Source organism: Sinocyclocheilus rhinocerous, unplaced genomic scaffold (assembly GCF_001515625.1).
Source record: "Sinocyclocheilus rhinocerous isolate Xijiao unplaced genomic scaffold, SAMN03320098_v1.1 scaffold72, whole genome shotgun sequence".
In the NCBI taxonomy this organism is placed as follows: domain Eukaryota; kingdom Metazoa; phylum Chordata; class Actinopteri; order Cypriniformes; family Cyprinidae; genus Sinocyclocheilus; species Sinocyclocheilus rhinocerous.
The window spans coordinates 505,203-531,133 of record NW_015628351.1 but is presented as its reverse complement, the minus strand read 5'-3'; the positions used below and the strand labels follow the sequence as shown (position 1 = coordinate 531,133).

General features: G+C 37.4%; 1 protein-coding gene across 1 annotated transcript in view; it reads right to left on the bottom strand.

Moving 5' to 3' along the window:
- Positions 1–25,931, bottom strand: part of LOC107737663 (low-density lipoprotein receptor-related protein 1-like) — a 130,317-nt gene that overhangs the window by 33,948 nt on the left and 70,438 nt on the right. The window contains exons 12-36 of the mRNA XM_016549255.1: positions 19,697–19,877; positions 18,897–19,119; positions 17,668–17,857; positions 17,306–17,434; positions 17,046–17,186; positions 16,712–16,837; positions 16,480–16,596; positions 16,307–16,387; positions 16,042–16,203; positions 12,883–13,065; positions 12,298–12,495; positions 11,694–11,939; positions 11,234–11,431; positions 10,743–10,940; positions 6,836–6,967; positions 5,288–5,515; positions 4,191–4,365; positions 2,987–3,081; positions 2,742–2,891; positions 2,316–2,459; positions 1,397–1,522; positions 1,175–1,306; positions 961–1,095; positions 749–878; positions 513–639 (exon numbers count right to left, since the gene is read on the bottom strand). Coding sequence (XP_016404741.1) covers positions 513–639; positions 749–878; positions 961–1,095; positions 1,175–1,306; positions 1,397–1,522; positions 2,316–2,459; positions 2,742–2,891; positions 2,987–3,081; positions 4,191–4,365; positions 5,288–5,515; positions 6,836–6,967; positions 10,743–10,940; positions 11,234–11,431; positions 11,694–11,939; positions 12,298–12,495; positions 12,883–13,065; positions 16,042–16,203; positions 16,307–16,387; positions 16,480–16,596; positions 16,712–16,837; positions 17,046–17,186; positions 17,306–17,434; positions 17,668–17,857; positions 18,897–19,119; positions 19,697–19,877 — 3,947 coding nt within the window. The remainder of the gene's footprint in view (positions 1–512; positions 640–748; positions 879–960; positions 1,096–1,174; positions 1,307–1,396; positions 1,523–2,315; positions 2,460–2,741; positions 2,892–2,986; positions 3,082–4,190; positions 4,366–5,287; positions 5,516–6,835; positions 6,968–10,742; positions 10,941–11,233; positions 11,432–11,693; positions 11,940–12,297; positions 12,496–12,882; positions 13,066–16,041; positions 16,204–16,306; positions 16,388–16,479; positions 16,597–16,711; positions 16,838–17,045; positions 17,187–17,305; positions 17,435–17,667; positions 17,858–18,896; positions 19,120–19,696; positions 19,878–25,931) is intronic.

Here is a 25,931-nt window from a genome sequence, read left to right as displayed (position 1 = left end):
GGTTTCATTGCTAGAATATATTTTTATGTAATTAAAATACAAATTAAATTAAATAAACACTACCATCCAATAGTTTGGGGTTGCTAAGATTTTTCTTTTTTAATTGTTCAAAAATACATTTAAAAAAGTACCATTGTGAAATATTATTATTACAGTTTAAAATAACTGTTTACGCCAATATATTTTCAAATGTAATTTATTCCCGTGATGGCAAAGCTGAATTTTCAGCAGCCAATACTTCAGTCTTCTGTGTCACATGATCCATCAGAAATTGTTCTAATATGTTGATTTGATGCTCAAGAAACTATGTTGAAATAGCTGCTTGATATTTTTGTGGAAAACATGATATATTTTTATAGATTCTTTAATGAACAGAAAGATTAAAAAACAGCATTAAAATCTTAATAATAATAACTAATCATCTTCTAAAAGTTGATTAGCAATTAAATCTGGTACCAGAACCCAAAATAAACTTGTTCTGCAAAAGAGGCACAGTGTGTTTATGTACAAACCTTGTAATCAATGGAGATGCCATTGGGCCAGCTGATGCTGACATTGACAAGAACTACTCTTTCAGAACCGTCCAGACGAGATCTTTCAATACGCGGATACTGACCCCACTCCGTCCAGAACAGATACCTGTACACACAAATACTTGAGTCTAAGATCATGAGATCATACACAGTTTTCTCATGTTCATAGGCACACATTCCCCATCTTCACTTAAAACACAGACACATTCCCTCACCCTTTCTCTGGATGTACAGCAATGGCACGAGGTTTGTCCAGACCCTGAGAGATGACCACATAGCGGAAGGAGCCGTTGAGTCTGGCCACCTCAATCACATCAAAGCCTTGATCAGTCCAATAGATGTTGCCTATTTATATAAAACAACACAATGTGTTAGATGCATTAATATATAATGCGCTTTTAATTTGTGTGTTTGCACATTTGCACACCTGCAATCCAGTCCACGGTGATGCCTTCCACACGTCCAATGCCATTGGTCACTATGTCCTCCCTCCAGGTCTGGTCTCTCTTGGCTCGGCTAATAGTGCTAAGGCCCATGTCAACCCAGTAGATGGTGTCATTCTCTACAGGGCAAAAGAAGCACAAAACACCTCAAGTTAGTTGCATTCAGAGCAATTTTCAGACTGATATTTGCATACTCACCAGCATGGAAGTCAATGCCCACAGCAAGAGAGGTGCCTGACACAGGTACCAGGGCATCAGATTTATCTGACGGGTCCAGAGGGATGCCACGGATGCCCTCGTGCACAGAGTAGAGCAAAAACGAGCCCATGCCTTTATACAGAAGTGCCATAAACACAATGTTACAATGTGGTCATGTGAAAGCAAATGTTGTACATTAGTGATGTTTGTATGAGATCTTGCCTTCACAGGACTGTTGGCCACTCTTCAGACTATATCCAGCCGTACACATGCAGGCTCTTGTAGTTGGTGAAGTTGGCAAGCAAAGCTGAGAACAGTCACCATTGTTCTTACTGCAGAGGTTGGTACCTATAGTAGACACATCATATCAGACACATCCAAATGGTATCATCTTTGGTTAATAGTTTGCATTATTTTTGAATTATTTATAGTTGTGTTCATTTTAAGCATTAATCGAAATAAGACCTATTATAATATTAATATGTAATTTGTCCTGTCATCTGACAACCCAGGAATTCCCCTTTGATTATGTGAACTATTTTCACATTTAACTGAAATGAAATAATAATAATAATAGTTGTTGTTATTCATTATATTTTTAAATGAATCATTAGCTTAATTAAATATTATCAAAATAATTTTCCTTTTAAACCTGTAATTTATAAAGAAGAATATCTCATTTTTACCTCCAAATGAATTTAAAGGGACAAAGTCACTAATCAGTATAAATTACATTATATTTTAAGTACTAATTAAAATGAATTATCCTCTATTATAACAATTATTTAATCTGTCTTGCCATCTGACAATCCAGAAATTCCTTTTTGATTATGTGATCTATTTTAACATTTAACTGGGTATTCTTTAAATTGAATATTTAGTTGAAGTAACACCAATAAAAATAAACACACCAATAATAATAATAATAATAAAAATAATAATCATTTAAAAATGAATACATTTAATTAAAAAAATTTAATTAATGAAATTAATAGTTTTATTTTTAAAATAATAAATTTTCCTTTTAAAAATTAGTAATTTTATAAAGAGTAATTTCTCCTTTTCACCTGCATATTCATTTATGGGGACAAAGTCACGTGCATTTTAAGGTTACGTAATCAATATAAATATGAAAACACACCTAGTTGATGAACAGTCTCATTGTAGATCTTCATATGCATCATGGGTGAGGTGTTATTTCGGAGAACCTTCCAGTTGCCTCCATTGCTCTTGTCACATGTACCGATCTGATCTGTGCCCTGATCGGCCCACCACAACTTATCTCCTACACATAAAACATAAGAGGTCAGTCACTTACCTCAAATAGGTTTTACAATGCAGTGAACTCTATGACCATTGTTCACAAAAATCATAATTATGGTTTTTCGGAAAGCACTGTCATCTAGTTATGTGGAAGAATTTTTAAGAGCTGTAGTCTCGCACCATTCATACTTAACAGAAACACTTCACAAGTCACAATTAAGTTAGACAAACTTCAGTTCAGTGAGTTACATCACAAAGTTTTAGTTTCTGTTGCATTGGAAACAGGTTGATAGTGCTGTCTCACCCATGATAGCGAGGGCTGTAGCTTTGGTGAGTTTTCCTTTAACACCCTCGATGATCTCCAGTCCGGAACCATCCAGCTTACAGCGGTTAATGGTGCTGTTCCCTGAGCTGATCCAGTACAGCTGCTCCATGTCAAAGTCTATGGACAGACCTGCCATGGGAAGAAGTCAACATGTAAAACATCATCTCCACAAGGCCTTCTTTTAGCTTTAGGCAAACAAAAGTTACACAAGACAGGCCACTCACCCACTGGGCCTTTCTGATTGGTGAACAGTAATGTGTGGTTGGTGCCGTCCATGTTGGCCATACTGATGTTGTCACCATCAAGCCAGTAGAGCTTCCTGTAAACAATACGCAAAAAATAAGACAACAGTAGCTAAGTCCTGACATAAAGAAGATATCTGCAAATTATTTGTGACGATGTTTACAATTATTTATAACTATTATAGTATTTATTCATATTTTGAATTAGCTTTTGCTTTTATAATTTCAGTTCTCATTTTAATTTTAGTTTGTGTTTTAATAATTTTATGCACTTCTGTCATTCTTATTAGTTTACATATATATATTTTAATTTACTTATTTTATTTTAACTTTTAATATTTTTATTAGCTTTAATTTTATGTTCTCATTTTAATTTTAAAATAAGTTTTAATAATTTAGTTTTTTGTAATTCTTATTCGTTTTTTTTATATTTCTATATAGCTTTAATTAATTTGAGTTTTAGTTTAGTATAGTTTTTCATTTTTGTTTAAGTTTTAAATCTAATATTTATATTTTATTCCTGCTTTATTTCAATTAGCAAAAACAATTTTATTCGTTTCAGTTACCAATATTTGTTTATTTGCAAAGAGCACCACATTTGTTGAGGTTCTGTTATTCAAGATTCTGGACATAAAAAGGGATTGTAATGCTTTATTTTGGTTTGGTTTAAAAATAAAAGCCAGGAAAGTGTCTTCATATCTCAGTCAGCTGAATGCCTCAAAACACTGTGATGTACTGCCAGTGAGAGAAGAAATAAACACTAATTTATCAAAAACACTGTAGAGGGCAAAACACACCGAACAAATGAAAAACCAGCTGAATGACTTATATTGTCTGCATCCACAAGCTTGCTGATTTTATTAGAAACGGGTGCATCTAGAAACTAGCACACTGGCACTAAACACATCTGATTCACATTGGCCACACAGCAACACACTGAGAAGTGCAACATGAGGGCAACCATATTGTCCAGCCTATAGCTCACACTAATGAGCAACGTCTACATTTCTCATCTACACCCTTTACGATCTCCGCCAGAAACATACTGGCACGGCATCTGCTCCTCTCCAAATGTGGCCTACTAAACAAGCTGAGAGCGAAAGAGTCTAAAGAGACTAAAATGACAGAAAGGCACTAATGCTAAGCCTGAACTAGCAATTGTGCATGTGTGAGTACTTGTACTAACCCCAGGATAGGATGTAGCACCAAACAGTGAGGCTTGTCCAGTCCATGGATTACAGCATTCTTGAAGGACCCGTCTAGGTGTGCAACATTGATCTGCTTCTTATTCGTATCATAGCTGGTCCAGAAGAGGTTTCTGGAAACCCAGTCTACAGCTAGACCCTGAGCATTATGGAGGTCTAGCAAAGAAAAAAAAAACATTTTATCATGATTAGAATTGTAAACTGATCACACAGGCTGAAAAACAGAACAACATAGCAAAAATAAATATGTATTTGTCTTGCATTCTTTAATACAAAAAGTATGTGAACACGTACTGTATGAAAGTCAATGTATTTGATAACAAAATCTGACATTTATTTTCAAGTAAGATATATTTCACAAGTCTGGGTTTAGCAAGAATGTTTCTGAAAGAAGCTTCTTTCACCCACCCAGACGTGTGCATTTATTTGATCAAAAATAAAGTAAAAAAGTAATATTTTATTACAATTTAAAACAACTGTTTTCTATTTGAATATATTTGAAAATGTAATTTATTCCTGTGATCGTGAATTTACAGCAGCCATTTACTCCACTTCACATTTTTCAGGATTATTTGATAAATAGAAAGTTAAAAAGAACAGCATGTACTTGAAACAGAAATATTGGGTAAAGTTATACATTTATTATAATATATATATATATATTACTAACCCCAAACATTTGTATAGTAATGTAAATACTTTACAAAATAATTCAGTAGTTTATAATAATTCTTTATTATATTTTTTATTGGGTTTTAAAAGATAAGATAGATACGCTGTTTAAAATGTCTGATTATCAAACATAATGGACCATGACAAAAACCATAGTTAACTGGAAACTGACTTTATCCATTCACTAAAAATGACCAGAAGATCAGATGGCTAAAAGTATTTGGGGAAAAAAGTGAGTAAAAAAAGAAAAGTTATTCACTTTTATAGCATAATTCATTTGATGATGCTTTTCAGTTTAATATGTTGCTATATAAAGCAATGAAGGTCCATTTTGAAGTGTTACTATGCATTTTGGGCCAGTGTTGACTTAGAATAATAGATTTTTAAGCTCAAACCATCATCTCACCAGCTGATACCACCGTTTCCACACCAGTCCCATTGATGAAGGCTCTTTTGATCGTCTGAGTGCGAACATCAGACCAGTAGATGCGGTCCTCCAGAGCATCATAATCCACCACTGTAACATTGTCGATGTCAGGCACAGTGAAAGAGATGATGTAGTTGTAATAGGGATTATCAATGTCCACCCCTCTGATTTCAATCTGACGAGCGTACAGCAGGAACTGACGGTACTCTGGACAAAAGACATTGTCAATAGATATAGTATTATAAAAGTGCATGTAAAACAAAGCATATATATATTTGTATGCACAAAATCATCTTGTACAAAATATAAGCTATTGTTAAATTGTAGTCATGTATTTTTCTATGTAAATACATATATTAGTAAAGAACTACAGTAGTAGTGAAGTCTACAGTCTCCATATTGATTAGCCTGAACGGAAGAGTGGCTCCTACTCCTGCGTTTGCCACTATCTAATGTCAGTGTTAATTCATCACTGAAACTACAGGTCCTCTAACTCCAATCACTCTGCTCTCCATACAGCCATACTGGAGGCTGTGCTGCTGAATACTAAACACTGATCGTGCATCTGGGCGGCAGGGTGCACTGTTGTTTTCTTGACGGTTAAACGAGATTTACAGCCCACACAAGACTACTAACATTCAGCCCGGCCTGAAAAATCTAACATTGAGCATCTATAGCGCCAACGCAAAAGGAATCTAAAAGAAAAGCCTCATGCTGTGCCGCAATTCATATATATAGTCTGTCCTGAAGTGTGTGAGATAAGAATTGCTTCATTTAAAATAATAGTAAACTGAAAAATTGTCAGCCACAGTATGATTTTGTTTTGGTGGATTTTCTAATTGTACAACCACATGTATGCATTAGAAGCCAATTCTTGCTAAATGCTTGTATGATTTTATTCCATAAGTCTGAAGCTGCCACAATAGTTTTTAAATGTATAAACCTAAAAGTGAAGTAATAATAAAAATGCTAATGGATTTAGCTAGATGCGGACAGAAAAAGAAAACAGCAAGAGCTCTGTGGCTTTGCTATTTTGCTTACTACTCACTCAAATTGAAACTCCAGCTTTTGGTTATGTTCCAAATAATGTAGTATTACTGCAGTACATTTGTATGTGGAATACCAGGGTGATCAAATACATTCACTAAAACATGCAGAGATTACTGCGTGGATTACTGTATCCCACAATGCAATGCGGTTTACCTCCCATTACCAGTATGATGGATTCAAATGGAAATACTATCAGCAGCAATTTTTAACCAAACAGCCATCATTAATACATTTGATAAATAAAACATACTGAGGTCATGTGACAATATACTGTGGAATAATGCCTATTGTTTCTTAGTACAATTTATATTGTTCCTGTTGCTCAAACAGTAGAATATGTTGTTTGCAATGACAAGGTCATGGGAAATGTAATATATTGTGCAGTATTCAGTAATTAGTAAAACAGTATTCCATTCAGAACTTGCTAACAATTAAAGCATTTGATTGGATCTTAGGGCTGAGGAAGGAGGAGCCTACCGTAGCAGGTGTGCTTGTCTGCCTTGAGTTTCATGAGGTGTGGACAGGCACAGGAAAAGGTTTGGTTGTAGTTGATGAGGCACAGGTGAGAGCACGGCCCTTTCCCATCATTCGCTGCACACGGGTTGGGAGCTGCAAAGGAGGAAGAAAATGTTCAGTGTTATTTTCGTATTTTTTATATAAAACTTACATTTTTTTTTATACATTTAATATATTTATATTTTGTTTTAATTTTTTCAATCCAGTTTTAGAAATGTTGGCACTTAAACTTATTGTATTTCATTTAGTTGCCAAGGCAAAATTTCTGCTATGTGACCCTGGACCACAAAACCAGTCATAAGTCGCTGGGGTATGTTTGTAGCAATAGCCAAAAGTACATTGTATGGGTCAAAATTATCGATTTTTCTTTTATGCCAAAAATCATTAGGATATTAATTAAAGATCATGTTCCATGAAGATATTTTGTACATTTCCTACCGTAAATATATCAAAACTTAATTTTTGATTAGTAATATGCATTGCATTTAAAGGCGATTTTCTCAATATTTTGATTTTTTGCACCCTCAGATTCCAGATTTTCAAATAGTTGTATCTCGGTCAAATATTGTCCTATATATCCTAACAATACATCAATGTAATATATATCCTAACAATACATCAATGGAAAGCTTATTTATTCAGCATTCAGATGATGTATAAATCTCAATTTAAAAAAATTCACCCTTATGACTGGTTTTGTGGTCCAGGGTCACATATTAGCTTAAGTTAACGTTTTTCATCTAGTATTTATATTTTATTTCAGTTAAAGAAAATTGTTTTTAATAGGTTTGGTTTACAAAAACAACACTGGTGTTCACAGCTTACAAATGCAACACGAAACATAAACAAGTTTCCTGACAGTTTTTGACATATTAGTTCAGGTCATGCTACAAATGAATTTAGTCATCACAACATTATGACGTTAGTATCAAACACTGGCATTCATTTTGAGATTTGCTAAAGATGATATTTAACAATGTCACTAAATTGTGCATTTTGTAATTATTAAATTATTGGTGTTTTTAAAGATTAATATTAAGTGTCCCTTAGATGAGTGAAAGGTCATTTCAAAATCAAAAGGTAATAAAAATAAACAAAAATAAGAATGTACAATTACATCATGAATATCAACCAAAACAAACAATGATAAAAAAAACCTCTAATATCAGTCAATCAATGCAGTGGCGATATATTGTGCATCCCTAAAGAAATAATTTGAGATTCTGCACTATTTTTAGGTCACTAATCAAATAAGACAATTTGTGACACTGATCATGTGATTCTTCGTACAGTCAGTCAGACTTCCATTGAAGCTCAAAATATTCTTTATATAATCTCAAATCATACTGGAGAACATGATCATCATGTTTCACACAGACTTGTGGAGTTCATACAGCTCAAGTGCTGCAAAAGGAAAACAAACCAAATACTCAGTTCAACTTTTCAATCAAAATGTTATACATAATACATTTTATAATGAAAAAAATTGTATTAAAATAAGGTAGAAGCATTTTTACCAGTGGTCTCAAGACTGTATATATTGGCTAAGAAATCATTTGATTGCTTCCAGCCTGAAAGCCATTTAAGTCAATGCTGCAATAAATATTCCCCCACTCTGAGCTACAGCCACGTGGAAGAGAAAAAAATGATTCCCAATCAAGGCAAGCTGCTCTCTGATCTGTGAGAGAGACTCTCATACAGAGCAGTAATTAAAGGTCCAGAATGGCTCTCTGTTGGGCTGGAGACAGCGCAGCCTCTCCGATGGGGGTTGAGAAACAACACTTCAGCGTTGGCAGCAATGTCAGTCATATTTTTACTCTGTCAAAGATGACAGCAGGGATCCAAAACTTGGACAGTGTATCATATCTCTGGAAAGAGCTGTTCAAAGAGGGAGGGAAGGTGTGTGCACATGTTTCAAAGCAAATAAGGCTTCCGACACTTTACTTTTACTCTGGCTGTAGTCACGCAAACTAGGAATGAGTCAAATGGGTAAAGACAGAGGCGTCCAAATTCCTGTGCTACGATCACACACAGACTCACTTAGATGCACGCTGTGGTTTTGTGAACCGAAAATAGTTGTAATAATTACTGACTAACTTGGTATGCTGAAAAGAACAGAACAATGTGGGAAAACAGTTAGACAACAAAGTCAACTCAGAACTTTACACAAGTCTTTAAAACAAGAGAATGCGACTGAAGTTCCCTTTTCCTCAAAGTCAATATTAAGTTTACTAATAAAGTTCTCCAACTAAAAATAATGTAACCCTAACCCAAGTCAGTAATAAAAAAAGCAAAGGACAAATGCAATAGAATAAAAAAAATACAAATGAAACAAACTGTGCTTTAAGGTTTTTTATGCAAGTCTCAAGTATTCCATTAACAGAAATGAATAATCAAATGTAAAATAAAACGGCATAGTCTGAGAAAGAATTAAACTTTCTTTGTTTCTTATTAAAGCTACAAAAGTCCTTCACTCAAGAGCAGTGTATGATTTTTAATTTGTCTTTTGTTGTTTGATTAATATTAAGCATACATTCGGCAGCAGGAATATTTTAGCCCGCTGTCACTTTCAGAGCCGCACAGATCCAACTTACCATTACACACGTATTTTCATTCTCAACTGTTTATGTTCATTTATTACATGACCGAAGAAGGTTTTGTGAATAATCACTAAGCGCCGCATATTGACACATTTTTGTGTGTATTTGACCATTTAGGCGTGCACCTTGAGCTAAAAGATGACTTTACATGTCCGTGTTGTGTTCCGTCTCTGAGCACAGCCACAGAAATCATCCGGAGGAAGCGCAAGTTCTTTTGCACTTGTAAAAACATGAATACATCTAATACACTTCAATAAATCAAGCACATCCCATTTTGCAAAAGTCACGTTCCATGATTATACTGATTCGCATGTGAAATTGGGCTTTTATGGAGGAGCGAAAGCGCATGGCTGGAAAGGGGGCGGAATAGGGAGCAATAATCGTTTTATCTTGATTATTGTATTTTCATAATCGTTGTTGTATTTTCATAATCGTTCTGTTTTTCGATTAATTGCACAGCCCTACTTTCTGCTCAACAAGCCTGCATTTATTTGATCCAAAATACAGCAAAAGAAAAAAAAATTTACGATTTAAAATAACTGCTTTCTATTTGAATATATGTTAAAATGTAATTTATTCCTGTGATCAAAGCTAAATTTTCAGCATCATCACTCCAGTCTTCAGTGTCACATGATCCTTCAGAAATCATTCTAATATGCTGATTTGCTGTTCAAGAAACATTTATTATTATTATTATAAATATTTAAAACAGTTGAGTACATTTTTTCAGGATTCTTTGATGAATAGAAAGATCCAAAGCTCAGCATGTATCTGAAATAAAAAGCTTTTGTAACATTATACACTACACCATTCAAAAGCTTGGAGTCGCTATAAATTTTTTTTTATATTCATTAATGATAATAATGTTTTTTGAGCAGCAAATCAGAATATTAGAATGATTTCTGAAGGATCATGTGGCTGGAGTAATGATGCTAAAAATTCAGTTTTGAAATCAAATCACAGGAATACAGTACATTTTAAAATATATTTAAATTGAAATATTTTTACTATTTAACATAACTGTTTTCTAAAATGTACTGTTTTTGCTGTACTTTGGATCAAATAAATGCAGGCTTGGTGAGCAGAAGAGAATTCTTTAAAAAAACATTAAAAATCTTACTGTTCAAAAACATTTGACTGGTAGTGTATACAAAATCAACAACATGCAAATGTAAGATGTATTTAACCAGGACTAAATAATAAATTATTAAGAACTAATTATTTGACTTAGGAACAACCACTCCCATAGGACTAAGACATTAATTTACCTCCGTTTTCCGACAGCTTTCCCCGATAGATCTTGTCTTCAACCACATCGGTCCAGTAGAGGGCACTCTGGTTGAGGTGGAAATCCAGGGCAATGGTGTTACGCAGGCCAGGCACCAGCACGCTGAACTCGCCCTTGTACAAGTCAATCCGACGGATCTCATGCCGGTTGGAGAAAATGATGAAGGGTTTGAAAGGATCTAAAGAACATGGACAAGGCACATAAGTCCAGCATACAGCATACTGAGACAGAAAACTCTAACCCTTGATTTTGGTTTTACTCCAGAAAGTCCAGAAAGTCACTAGACTTTAATATAATACAATATAATATAATATAATATAATATAATATAATACATTTGACTGGTAGTGTATACAAAATCAACAACATGCAAATGTAAGATGTATTTAACCAGGACTAAATAATAAATTATTAAGAACTAATTATTTGACTTAGGAACAACCACTCCCATAGGACTAAGACATTAATTTACCTCCGTTTTCCGACAGCTTTCCCCGATAGATCTTGTCTTCAACCACATCGGTCCAGTAGAGGGCACTCTGGTTGAGGTGGAAATCCAGGGCAATGGTGTTACGCAGGCCAGGCACCAGCACGCTGAACTCGCCCTTGTACAAGTCAATCCGACGGATCTCATGCCGGTTGGAGAAAATGATGAAGGGTTTGAAAGGATCTAAAGAACATGGACAAGGCACATAAGTCCAGCATACAGCATACTGAGACAGAAAACTCTAACCCTTGATTTTGGTTTTACTCCATAAAGTCCAGAAAGTCACTAGACTTTAATATAATATAATATAATATAATATAATATAAAATTCCAGCAAAAACAACAATATTGTGACATTTTGTTACCTAGATATATAAAAAAATATATATTTTATATGCAGTGTACTATACATCTCATCAAGAGGTCCACCCCGTCTTTCCCTCACCAGTGCTCTTGCAGCTCTCGCCGTCTGGCCCGAGCGCCCAGCCTTCATAGCAGGCACACTTAACAGTGGCCTTCTCCTGCATGCAGCGCTGGCTGCACTTGAGATGCTTGGCGCAGAAGCTCTGAATCTGGCAGGTCTTGTTGTCGGTACCGAGCTCCATGCCAACTGGGCAGGAGCACAGGATGCCCTCACCAGGAGCAATGGTACAGTTGTGGCTGCAGCCTCCATTATCCATCGTGCAAAGATCTAGAACGAAAACAGGTAAAAAAGAAGCAAGTGGGATTGAAAGGGTGTTTATGAGTTGCTGCAAGTCTGTCAAAAAAAATAAACAAGAGTTTGAGAGAATGTGCTTATTTCATTTGAATTCAAGCCTGAAATATGTGTGTCATGCTAATGGGAAACACAAGTTGAGTTGGCATGCTCTGCGCAAACTGTGAAAGATTTAAAGGAATAGTTCAGCCTATGTGATTCTTTAAATATTCTTTTTGGGTGATGCACAGAAAAAAATAAACATGTCTAAAATGACATGAGGTTGAGTAAAGCATGACAATATTAATGATCCCTTTAACTTGAGTGTATTTGTGTTTAAGTGCGTGTGCATTACTGCAAAGCTTCTCATCCGAGCCATCGGGGCAGTCGTCATTGCCGTCGCACAGTTTCTCAGGAGGTAGGCAGATGGAGTCGTTGCTGGCACAAACATGGTGGGAGAGCTTGCACTCAAGAGTCTCGCAGTTTTCTTCATCCGAGTTATCCTCGCAATCGCTGTCCCTGTCACACACCCAGGCCTTGCTGATACAGCGAGCTAAAATATACACAAAGAAACAAAAAATTAGACCCACAATTCACTTGCAAAAATGCTTCAATTTATAATTTTTAGTTGAACAAAAAAGGTGTTTATACCAGAAGAGGAAAGACAATCTCATTTTATTTGGACAAAAATGGGTATATGCAAGATTTGTCATCAATATTTTTGATCTGTGTTCAAGCAGACTATACATATTAAATGCTTTAGGATTTTAAGGAAATTAAATTTTAGGATTACACTTGCATAAAGATGCTGTTAAAGCTAATATACACATGGACAAACTTTTGATTTTGGGCCTTTAAGAGTTGATTTATGTTGACATTTATTTATGATTGTTGCCGAAACATGAGTGAGAACATTTAAGATGGCCAAACGTGAACTAACCCGAGTCCTTGCAGGCAAACTTGACGGCAGGGTCGCACATATGCGTGACGCCCTCGCAGTTCTTCTCGTCGCTGAGGTCCATGCAGTCCGTGTCTCCATCACAGCGCCATCGCATAGGAATACACAAACCGTCCATTCGGCACTGGAACTCATCCGTGTGGCAACCGCCGGGAGGCCGCGTGGCTGCAGACAAAGGCAAAAATGGGACACGCAATTACAATGCAGCCATGTGAACACTCATACAAAGGCATGGACACATATCTTATTATTTGATGGTAATGAGAGCTTGGCTTCCTGACGTCAAAAATCAGTTCCCAGGGATGGAGATTGTGACCAGTGTGAGGCACAACCACAATGAACTGATCCAAAGCAAACTTTCTCATGAACAGCGGTCCAGGGCTGGCACTGTGACGGCCATCATTAGGCATCAGACATAAAGGCTTTCCCTCATGGGTTAGTGTCTGGCAGAGTCTGGAGTGGGGAAAACGGAAAACCAGAGCTCATCCGTAAACAGAGAGAAGTGTGTCCTAGAACAGGGATCTGCTGGGGTGAACTGACCCGAATGACATCATACTGCTCGAGCTGCATGCATTCAGTGTCTCTCTCTCTCTCACACACACACACACACAGTAGTTGATATCGATACTAAAATCTGACTGGAATATTACAATTCTCTGCCAATTGTCCATATTTTAGCAAAAAGTAATATGCTACTTAACACACTCCTCTATTTAAAAAAATGGACAAATTAAAATAAAAATAAAAATCAATGAAGCCTTCAAATATTTTTTAAATACATTACATTACATTTCTGACATTAGATTTCTTTCCCCTTTAATTTTCCTTCAATTTTCCAAAATATATATATATATATATATATATATTAAATACATTCACAAATACACTATATAAAATATACTTAAACAGTTACATAGTGCTAATAATAAACAATTAACATAGTAGAGGCAGAAAATGAATAAATAATATTTTTGTAAATACTGTAGCAAAATTAATATACTGCTCAACACACATTTTTTAAATGTTACTATAAATACTGACAAATTTAGATCAATTGGCATGTTGCCTTTGAATATACTCAAACAGTTAAACAGTGCAATTATGTAATCAATGCAGAAAATTAATAAATTCTAAAAGCAAATTAATATGGTACTCAACAGTCCTCTATTTTTTTTAAATGTTAATATAAATATTAACATTTATTAAAGCTAACAGCTTTTCAATTTTGCAGAAGAACTGGTATCGTTATATTCTTTACTTTTAAATTGACTTGGTACCAAAGTACCATTACTTTTAACATTCCTACTTCAAACTCATACTCAATGACTTTATGAAACATCTCTCCTTCACAACTCATGCTAGGATGACCTCATTCAGTTCTACATCTTTACACAGGCACAAACACACTGCCAGGCTCCCATGAGGCCCAGCACTCTCATTAGGCCTCTGGCTTGGTTCTGCTGCATTGATTCTGAGAGTCTATTAAGCACCAGCATGCCGTAGGGATTAGAGAAGAGAAGGACAGAGCCCAGACCCCGAAAACAGAACCTAAACCTCTATTCCTGTTCCACGCAGGGCCCGGCCAACCATTGACCAATTAATAGCTACGAAGCCACATGAATGGGACTTGTGGAGAGGGAAAGAGATAAGAACAAAACTGCACATGTGGATAACACCAGTGGCTCATGCGTCAAGCGTCCTGGCACATCTGTGCTTGTTTAATCCCTCTAGACAGCAGCTCTCAGAGCAGTCATTAACACTGCTCTCCACAGGGACTCTCACTCCCTGCACTCCTCGCAGACATTCTTCAAGATTTTGTGGTTTACGTGTTCCACCACAGACCACAAAAAAAGAAAAAGTTGACAGCCCAGTTTGTGAAATCGTGATTTACTCCCGTTAACGAAGAGCTCAGTTGCATTAGTCATTGTGGTTTTGCTCAAAATCTAGAGACACTTCAGAAGGCCCACACAACTAAAATAGCTTCAGAGAATAAACTGACAGTTTATAAAATACAAATAGGGTAAAAAAGATGACGACACTATTAAAAATATCATTTTGTCTTTTAAACAAATGATGAGTGAATGAAGGTGCTTCATCATGATAAAAAATTAATCATCAACCTCAGGATGTCAAACTAAATATATAAAGTTGTTTTCTATGGGGTTCACCAGTTATCACAATTTGGGACATCAAACTATTTTAATACAACAATTTTGTTCTTTTCTAACAATTCAAATGTTAAAAAGTACATTTATAAAAGTAAAGTAAATTATAAAAATGTAAATAAATAAATAAAACAAACAAAACTGTTATTTTCTAACAATAAACATTATATTTATTTTTAGTAAACAAATCCGTTTTTATTTGTTTTCATATTTGTTAATTTTGTTACTATTAATTTACACAACTTATATAATTTAAAATACTTTCAAATAAAAATAAATAACAAAATAAAACAAATAACTGACTGAAGTCATTTTTCCCAAAAACTGAATTAAACTATATGTTTGGAGTAAGACCTCTTTTCTTTTATCAAATAATGATACTTTTCAAACTCACCCTGATTGGTACAGTTGGCATAATAATATATATATATATATATATATATATAGTTCAAAAGTGTGGGGTCTTTTTATTTTGAAAGGCATTAATACTATTTAGCACTAATTTAGCAAGAACAAATTAAACTGACCAGAAATGAGACTAAAGACATTTATATTACATTAGATTTCAATTTTGAATAATTGCAATTATTTTGAACTTGTCAAAAAATATATTACAGTTCCCCAAAAAAATATTAAGCATCACAACGGTTTTCAACATTGATAATAGAAAGAACTGTTTTTGAGCACCAAATCAGCATATTAGAATTATTTCTGAAGGATCATGTGACACTGAAGACTGAAGTAACAGTTGCTGAAAATTGACTTTGCATCACAGAAAAAAAATTACATTTCAAAATATAATAAAATAGAAAAAGGTTATTTAAAATTGTAATAATATTTCACATTAATACAGTTTTTTTTACTGTATCTTTGATCAAATAAATGCAGCCTGGGTGAACATAAAGAGACTTTTGAATGTTGGTGTTGTTATTTGCATATCTGAAAATATGAGACAAAAGGACACTAACGGCACAACTCGTACAGTTGGCATGAGTCTCATCGCTGTAATCTCCACAGTCGTTGTCTCCATCACAGGTCCAGTACTCTGGAATACAGCGGCCGCTATTGCATTTAAACTGCACACTGGAGCACGAGTGACTGCAGCCGGCTTCATCACTGTTATCCCCACAGTCATTATCTGAAGACACACACACACACACACACACATGATGACAGTTACTGGACATTATAAGTCATCGTATCACACATACACTTATGTGTATATGGAATTAGAAACTCACCATTATCACAACGCCAGTTGACATTGATGCAGCGTCCATTGGCACAAGTGAACTGAGTGAGTGGGAAACAGGTGGGATATGCTAGAGAGAGAGACAAGAGAGAGAAGGAGATAAAGAAAAGGGTTCACAGCACGGCATGATGACAAAAGGAAAAGAGGCTTAAATTTAGATACCACAAGATGGTGGTTCATCTGAGCGATCGCCACAATCATCATCCAGGTCACAAGTCCAGGAGACAGGAATACAACGGCCACTGGCACATGGGTACTGATTAGAAGGACACGTGCGTGCTGGGAGCGAAAAGAAAACCTGGTCAATTCACAAAGCGCATAAAAGTATTTGGACATTCATTGGGAAAAAATGCTTAAAAATCTTATTAACATGCAATTAAGAAGTTCACAATACCCAAGCAGGTGCTGTTAGATTCGTCTTCATCATTCCCACAGTCATTGTCTCCATCACAAAGCCAGCGCAGTGGGATACAACGGTTATTCTGGCACTTAAAGCGGTCCGCGGGACAGGTGTGCTGGTCTGAAACAGGGCAAATAGGACCATTTAAATGTGCACTCAGTGATGTTTTGCTTCTTTTGATGGCTGATATAACAGTGTGATTTATACTGACACCTAGTGGTATGGATGTAGTAATCACATTTGCTAAATCATTAAAAAAAAAAAAAAAATATTGAATGTTGGTGTTGTTATTTGCATATCTGAAAATATGAGACAAAAGGGCACTAACGGCATAACTCAGGGGCCTCATCGCTGTTGTCCAGACAGTCATTGTCCCCGTCACACTTCCAGCGGTCTTGAATACAGCGATTATTCTTACAGGCAAATTCTCCAGGCTGGCACTGAGGAGGAGGCACGTAGGAAGGGTTTGCTGGTGAGAAAAAATATATATTTTCAAACTCAAAATCCAAAACGGGCCATTTTACAATCCTCTGAGGTTATTGACAATAACATTTACACTTCAGGCTATTTAAAGCACAGAATACCCACCTTTACAGGTCTTGTTGTCAGTATCTAGTATCTGGTCGTCGGCACAGGCGCAGGAGCGTCCAGTGGGCGTCAGCAGACACAGACTGCTGCAGCCACCATTATTGGCACGGCACACGTTGGAGCCTGTGACTGCACACAACAAAAACATCCTTAGCAGATCCCAATAAAACACACAATAAAACCACTGAAACTCTGATCTCATTAGTTTGTTACCGCTAACACTGTATAAATAATGTGGCTGTTGAGACATGTTAACATACAAAACAACACAATTAAGTCTTTGTTTGATCTGTCAGCTCATGCTTTACATATGACTCATTAATGACTAATTTCCAAAAAGAAATGCTCAGGGTGTTCGGTACTTTGCTGTTGTTGTGCGTCATAGGTGCGAATCTCATAGATTGGTGGTCGTTCACTGCGCAGCAACGTGGCCTTCTTGGTGTTCTGGTCCAGTTTGTAGATTCCTCCACTGCGGTACTCATTCCAGAACAGGAAGTTCTTATAGTGACACAGGCCAAAGGGATGGTTCAGCTCCTGTCCTTCAAATACCGTCTGGATGAACAGAAAAGTGTTTTTTAATACAAATTCAAGTTGGAATGTCATAATTATGATGTCAGGTGCATCCAATCACTTTTGTCAGAGCTAGATAGTAATCTACCTTTTAAATAAAAAATATTAATTTTAATGATTTTATAATTACTAATTTCTATTTTATATATATATATGTGTGTGTGTGTATGTATGTATTTTTTTCCACTGACACACTTCCAACTCAAAAACCACGGGCTAAAAAAAAATCTGTTTTCCCACTCGCAATTTGGCATTCATGTGTGCTCAACAATCTTTCCAACATGACTTGAAAGCACCAATATTTTCATGTTATAGTAGAATTATTTTAAAATGATATATGTAGATAAGCTAAACAAAAACTAATGAAAGAAAACTAATAATGCATGCATAATCAACAAATGGCCACATTTTCATGTTTAGTTAGTTAGTTAGCTAACTGTCAGCCACTCTCTGAAGTGAGGTATTTCAACTCGAGAATTCACATTTTTACTTAATCTAAAATGTGGCACAACACAGTAAAAACATTTTACATGTTCATCTAAACTAAAAAGCATGATTTAAAACAATGTGAAAATTGGCACTTTGCAAATGCCACAGAGAGAAAATGGCAGTTTTAACTACCATTAAAATTAGTCTAAAATGCAAAATAATAAGCCTAATTAATAGAGCAAACATAAAATAACATTTCAAAACGTATAAAGAAAAAGTTAAAATTACTGTATTCAGTACATGCACAGTTGGTGAAAATAAAAACATTAATTACAATTAGAAAATAAATATATGTGAAATTAAAACAGTTTCGTTATATGTTCTCTATAATAATTGTATATTGAATAAACAACATTTTTAATTCATAGATAATAAGTGAGATTTTAATGATATTTTGACCAGTAAACTAGGAAATGTCCCTGATTTTCATTTGCGAAATTTGGTCATCATAGTATAAAGACATATTAAGTATCTCTAGCTAAGATACAAACTTGAGCTTCCCTGTTTGCCTTAAACACTTGAGTTTCCTCACCCTGCGTTCTGTGGTGTTGAGAAACACCATCTCGATGCGGTCGTAGTACGCATCCACCCAGTACAAGATGCCCTGCTGGATGTCCAGGCTGAGGCCATTGGGCCAGAGCACAGTTTTAGAAGTAAGCAGGATACCAGCATTTGAACCGTCCATCCAGGCCTTCTTTATACTGCCCCGATTGGTCTCTTTAGGCTCCTCCTCCCAGTCACTCCAGTACATCATTCTGCAAACAGCACAGATTTATTAGGGCTGTGCAATTAATCACATGCGATTGTCATGCGCATCTCGTCAGTAAAGCCGGTTACGTGATTAGTAGTAAATCTCCATCACCTGCTTTCAGATGGAGCGGCATTTACTACACAGAGCCGTAGTTCACTGACAATTAGGCAATATCGCGTTCATTATCGCAGGTGATTCAATCTGCGATAACGAACGTGATATTGCCTAATGTCTGTGGAGTAAATGCCGCTCCATCTGAAAGCAGGTGATGGAGATTTACTACTAATCACGGAACCGGCTTTACTGACAAGATGCGCATGACAATCGCATGCGATTAATTGCACAGCCCTAAGATTTATGCATTCATTTAAAACTGTAGATTCAAGTAAACAACTAGTGCAGCTCTACCTGGTTTATCTGTATATACATGGTCACTAAAATCTATTCTTAATTATAAGTCTATTGTGACTTAAAATATATAAAATCACTAACGTTTCCTAACATTATAGTCGATAGTTTGCCAGTGTATGTTTTTGACAGTTTCTTAAAATTTTGCAATCAAGCAAAAATAATTGATTTACCCATGAGAAGGGTCTACTACTATGGCTCTAGGATGGGTCATCTTTCCCTCAATAAGCGTTTTGCGGGTCTGAGAGGCTTTCTCCAGTTTGGCCACACTGATGGTCTTTTTGGGTCCATCATCAGTCCAATACAGGTTTTGCCCCATCCAGTCCACAGCGATACCTTCTACTGTATGAATACCTGTGGAATAGATAGACAAAATGAATGGGATGAAGAAGAGCGAGAGAGAGATATAGGAGTTGAATTATATACAATTAGTTGTATTATAAATGTATTCGTTATATAGGAGTTTAATTATATTTCTATGCTTTTTCCTATTTTACAGTGCTTAGTGGTGTGCCATTGGATTTTTTATTTTGTAAAACGCCGCCACTGTACAATCATTATAGGCAGTTATACATACTGAAATTTGTTACAAATGGTAGTTAAAGACTGGTCAATAAAAAAATAATAATAATAATCTGGTCACCCCTTACAAAAAATTTATCAATAAAGGTGTAGTAACCATCTCATTATTATGAATATAAATTTAAAGCGCATTTACCAAAATTCATCATGAAAGGTCTGTTGTAAAATATTGTAAAATACATGATTGATGTTTGTTTCAGCATTGGATACTGGTATATTTTTAGGCTAACTTATTATACACTTAATTCTCTGTTGCATTTTACGGTTTCTTTTTGCACGCACGAGCAGGCATCTTAAAATTGGAACAACAACAACAACAAAACAAATAATAAATAATGAGCTGGTAGACACATTCATTTTTCAAATAACTTTACAACTGAATAAAGTTAAATATTCACAATGAATTAATAGTTGTGTAGCCTACTGTAAACATGATCTTCCAAATGCAGCGCTAGAGCAATAAATTGTTTACAAAGCATCAAATAATGATCCGCTTTACGCTAATGCACTCATGTGTACATAGATTTTTCAATGTCCGTATTACCATATCAAATATTTGTGTCTAATACTATTTCATTTTTATTTTATTGTGGATGTTTTCTCACAATCACAACAATATATGCAGTTAATAATTTATCAGACAATGATAGTTATGTTAATTCTATTTTTAAAATGTAACGTTCTGTAATAATCTATAAGCATATTTAACAATGGGTCAAAGACGAATAATTGCAAAGTGTTTATAAGCGATTTCGGTCTGGCCTGTAGATATAGTATGTTGTTCCATGCGCCATCTGGTGGATATTCTGTGAAGCACAACACATTTATTTAAATTTCTTAAAGGCCACATCTGTATGTGCCAGAGCAGCGATTAGTGCACACACCCTAACGCCCCATTCACACGGGGCGTCGGCGTCAACGCCTCTTGTTTACTTTGAATGGAGTGACGTCAAGTGTTGCCGAACTGAATTGTGGGTCCGTTGCGTCGCGTTGGGTCCGTTGCTCGTGGCAGAAGTTGAAAACTTTTCAACTTTTCAAGCACCAACGCAGGCGTCAGTCAATCAGATCACCTTATGCAAATACCCTGGTTCGGACGCTAGCCAATCGCGATCATGCAACACCAGAAAACTAATGTGATTGGCTGTTGTCACTATGATGGTCGCGTCAGCACCAAGCTTCAGAAACGCCCTCCATCAAGCGTCAATGCCGACGCCCCGTCAATGTACCGCAAGGCCACTCCAACGAGGGAGAACAGTTAGTTGGGGCTACAGGAGGTCCACTACCGCACTGCAACATCCTGGTTGCTGGCATTGATCACTTTCCTGCCTATGAAGGGAATCCATACTTCTCTCCTGAAGTACTGCAGATGCGCCTGAAGGATCTGGAAGAGGAGAACCGTCAGCTTAGACGTGACCTCAGAGAACACTTTGCCGCTCACTCTCCAAGACCACGGTCTCCATCTCAGCCAGTTCATTCGCCCAGACATTCGATACGTAATATGGAGGAACAAGCCTCTACCTCAACATTATATCACAGAGTAACGTCTTTAAGAGATCAAAGAGATCCACGCTATGAAGGGGATAAGTCAGTGAAATGTAGTGAGAATAAGTTATGCGCAGAACGTCAACGTGACAGAATAGATGAGATCATCCATGAGCTTCAGAGGATGAAAGCGAGTTCCAAGACATCCAGATCAGCCTCGCCACCACCAGAGCGTGCAGCAACATCCCAGAGGGCCGAGCATGCTGACGACCGCTACCAGCACCCAAGGCAGCCATCCACGCACTATTACAGCCCTCCCTCAAGGCGACAGCAACCACATGTGCCTTATTGTTCCTCACTGCCACCTAATCAAGAGAGCATCTACCGTGGTCCAACCCCTACTATTCCTGATTTCACTAGAGAGGATCCACGTGAGTTTGCCCGGTTAAAGGACGATACTCAATTCAGAACTAGCTATGCACATGTTGGAGGAGAAAACGATCAGGGTAGAGGTGAAAGGTGTGCAAAGATATGCTACCCCTCTCCTCTGGAAAACTAGCCCTCCACCTCTAGCTGCTCCAAAGGAAGCAGTACTGCCTCATTTGTGGCGGACTGAAAATCAGCTGTCCCAGAGCCCTGAGAAATCTCAAGTGTACAAGTCTGAGATAAGCAAGTTGCTAGAGGCAGGCTATGTAAAGAAAATCCCTCAATCCACAGCCGTACAGACTCAAGGGTGGTACATTCCGCACCACATAGTCCACCACAACGGCAAGAACAGGATTGTATTCAACTGTTCCTTCAACTTTCAAGGACTGAGTCTGAATGAATACATTCTTCCAGGACCGACTTTGGGTGCAAACTTATTGGGGGTACTTCTCCGTTTCTGAGAGCATGCAGTAGCCATTAGCAGCGACATAAAGGGGATGTTTCATCAGGTTCGTCTCCTGACAGAAGACCAAGCATTCTTGCGATTCCTGTGGCGAGGCCTGAACACAACCAGCCCACCTGATGTCTACCAGTGGTCAGTGTTACCCTTCGGTATCACTTGCAGCCCGTGCTGTGCAACTTTTGCTCTCCGGAAACATTTTGCCGATCACAGCCAACCAGACAGTGAGGTACGTGCATCAAGTGTGTTGCTTTTATGTAGATAATTGGCTGCAAAGTATTCCCTCTCTTGATACTGCCAAGCATCTAGTGGATGACAGGGTGGATTTGAACTGCGCCAATGGGCTAGCAACACTCCCCAAATCCTGAAACATCTGCCGCAGCAAATCAGGTCAGAGAACTATGAGCTTTGGTTCAGTTCAGACAGGGCAGACCCTCAGGAACGCACACTAGGACTTAGGTGGCAGTGCAGATCCGACACACTTGAATACAAACATGGCCATGTCATAAAAGCTGAGCCAACTATGCGACACATTTATCGCATCCTTTTGAGCTTTGCGCAGCTCTAACTGGAGCACAACTGACAGTAGTTCTGCAAAGAGAGCTCACACTAGACATCAGCAGTTTCAAATACTGGACTGATTCTACCACAGTTTTAAACTGGCTGCAGTCAGACTCGTGCCACTTCAAAGTGTTCATGGGAACTAGAATCGCAGAGATTCAAGAGCTTACTGACTCACAGTCATGGTCGTATGTGCACTCTCAAGACAACCCCGCTGATGATATTACTCGTGGCATGTCCTTGTCTCAGCATGCAAAACCTTGCCGTTGGAAGGATGGCCCAGCATTCTTGCAGAAACCCCCATCGCACTGGCCAAAATTACCCAACTGCTACCTCAGAGGAACTGCGTAAACCAACATCCTTTCATCTTCTAATAACTCAGGATGAGAAGCATCCAGGTGCTACATCTCAATATGACAACTTTCAAGAGCTTCTTGATGTAACAGCCCAATCCCTTCATGGGGCAGCCAGTCCCACAGACACTGTCACGTCTGACACATAAGAAAGCTGAAATCAGAGTCATCCAACAGTCCCAAAAGGAAAGCTTCCCTGCCAAGTACGACCAGCTTCAAGCAGGGAAACCCATCTCCCCAAACAGCCGTCTAAAGACATTAGCTCCTGAATTTGATCCCGACAGTCAACTGATTAGAGTAGGTGGAAGACTCAGACGATGCCATCTGCTGAGCCCTGATATTCTGCACCCTATTGTTCTAGACCCAGTCCATCCAGTGACTAAACTTCTAATCAAGCAGTATGACACACAGCTACATCACCCTGGTACTGAGCGGGGTCTTTGCCGATATCAGAAGGCACTTCTGGATCTTGAGAGGTTGTCAAGCTGTTCGATCAATTCAGTATCACTGCACTGAGCGTCAGAAATAATGTGGCAAGCCCAACATCTCTAAAATGGCAGACTTACCCCCTTCCAGCCTAAGACTCTTCCAGCCAGACTTCTACTCCACAGGCATGAACTGTTTCGGCCCAGTTACCATCAAAATTGGGCGTTGAAATGAGAAACGCTGGGGCATCATCTATAAGTGCTTAACCACAAAGGCAGTATACATCGACCTTCTATCTCGAGCAGACACAGACTCCTTCCTCATGTCTCTACGCAGATTCATCGCCCGTAGGGGAAAACCTCACGATTTGCTCAGCAATTAGGGCACCAATGTCAAAGGCAGAGACCGTGAGCTGAAGGAAGCCTTCAACAATATTCACACACAGTTGCAAACAGAGCTTGCCAAGCAACAGATCGACTTTCAGTACAATCCACCAAACTCCCCACACTTCGGTGGATCCTGGGAGAGAGAGATTAGATCTGTTAAAGCTGCACTGTACACAACCATTGGTGCACAAACTGTCACAGAAGAAGTGCTCAGGACTGTCCTGATTGAAATAGAGGGAATTCTAAATTCAAAGCCATTGGGATATGTATACTCTGATGTTGCTGATCCAGACCCAATAACGCCTAATTCACTCTTGATGGGACGACTGGATTCTGCTTTACCTCAGGTAATTTAGCCTGAATCTGAACTGCTCATCCGCAAACGCTGGAGACACAGCCAAACCAGACCAGTTCTGGAACTGTTATCTGCGTAACTACCTGCCTGGACTCCAGTCTCGCCAGAAGTGGCAACAAGAGAAAGATAACCTGACAGTTGGGACGGTAGTCATGATCGCTGATCCACAATTCCCCAAGCACTCTGGCCCATTGGAAAGGTGAAAGCTGTCATACCTGGAGCTGATGGTAAAGTCAGAGCTGCGGAGGTTCAGGTCAAAGACAGAACCTACATCAGGCCCGCTGTCAGACTGATTAAGCTACCTTCACTCCCTGAATTACTGTGAGTACTGGCCCAAGATGCAAATCTGCAAGCACATTTGGGGGCTGCTGTACTAAATTGAGGGCCAGTTTTGAATGTTCATGCAGTTATTTGTGTAATAGTTTTATTCATTGTGTGTTTATTAGTCTCGCAGTAAGTCTGGCGCAGTTTAGAAAAGGTGTAAGCGCTGTTATTATTATAAGCACGAGATCGATGGACCTAACGGTGACAACAATGTCATTACATCCCCGATGCTTTGATGAGTAATCGCATGTGTGCATGCATCAAAGAGTAAGTTAATTTCTTTATACTGTATATTTACAATGCTACCGTTAATTTATGTTTAAAGACGTGCTTATCGTGTATGCCACACTGAAAGTGTTGTGAAACACACAGCAGGAAAGCAGGTTTGACGAATCAGTGGGCTGGCGTTTGCAAGTTAGACTCATAGATGTTCCTGTGGCTCAGTGGTAGAGTGTTAGCAGCGCAAAAGGTCGTGGGTTCGATTCCCAGGGAAAACACATACTGGTAAAAAATGTATAGCCTGAATGCACTGTAAGTCGCTTTGGATAAAAGCGTCTGCTAAATGCATAAATGATGATTATTATTATTAAATTAAAATTTATTAAATTATTACAAAAACACCTTTGCTCATGTGCAAACAAGTGCGCGCACAACCGCGGATGATTTAATTTTCCACTCAAGTCGAGTCTGGGGTGTACGATATACAGTATATCTTCGATAATATGGTAAGTGTTATTTTAATGATGTGCGATCTGACATTATCAAGTAGGCTATATCACCAAATCACACACAGAGCGCACGCACGTTGATATATTAGTATATTAAAACTCAAAATTCCAGGTATTCTAAATTGTAGATGGCAAAAATGCTTCTGTATGCTTTTTAAATTTATATAATTTAATATAGTTAACTTAAAAGAGTTAAAACTGAACACGATCTTGCTACTCAAGCTGTGTATGAAAATGTTTTATATATATGTATTTGCTTCTTATCCATTTCGCATTTACTTGTACTTTTACTTTCAATACTTAAGTACATTTAAGATTAAAAAAA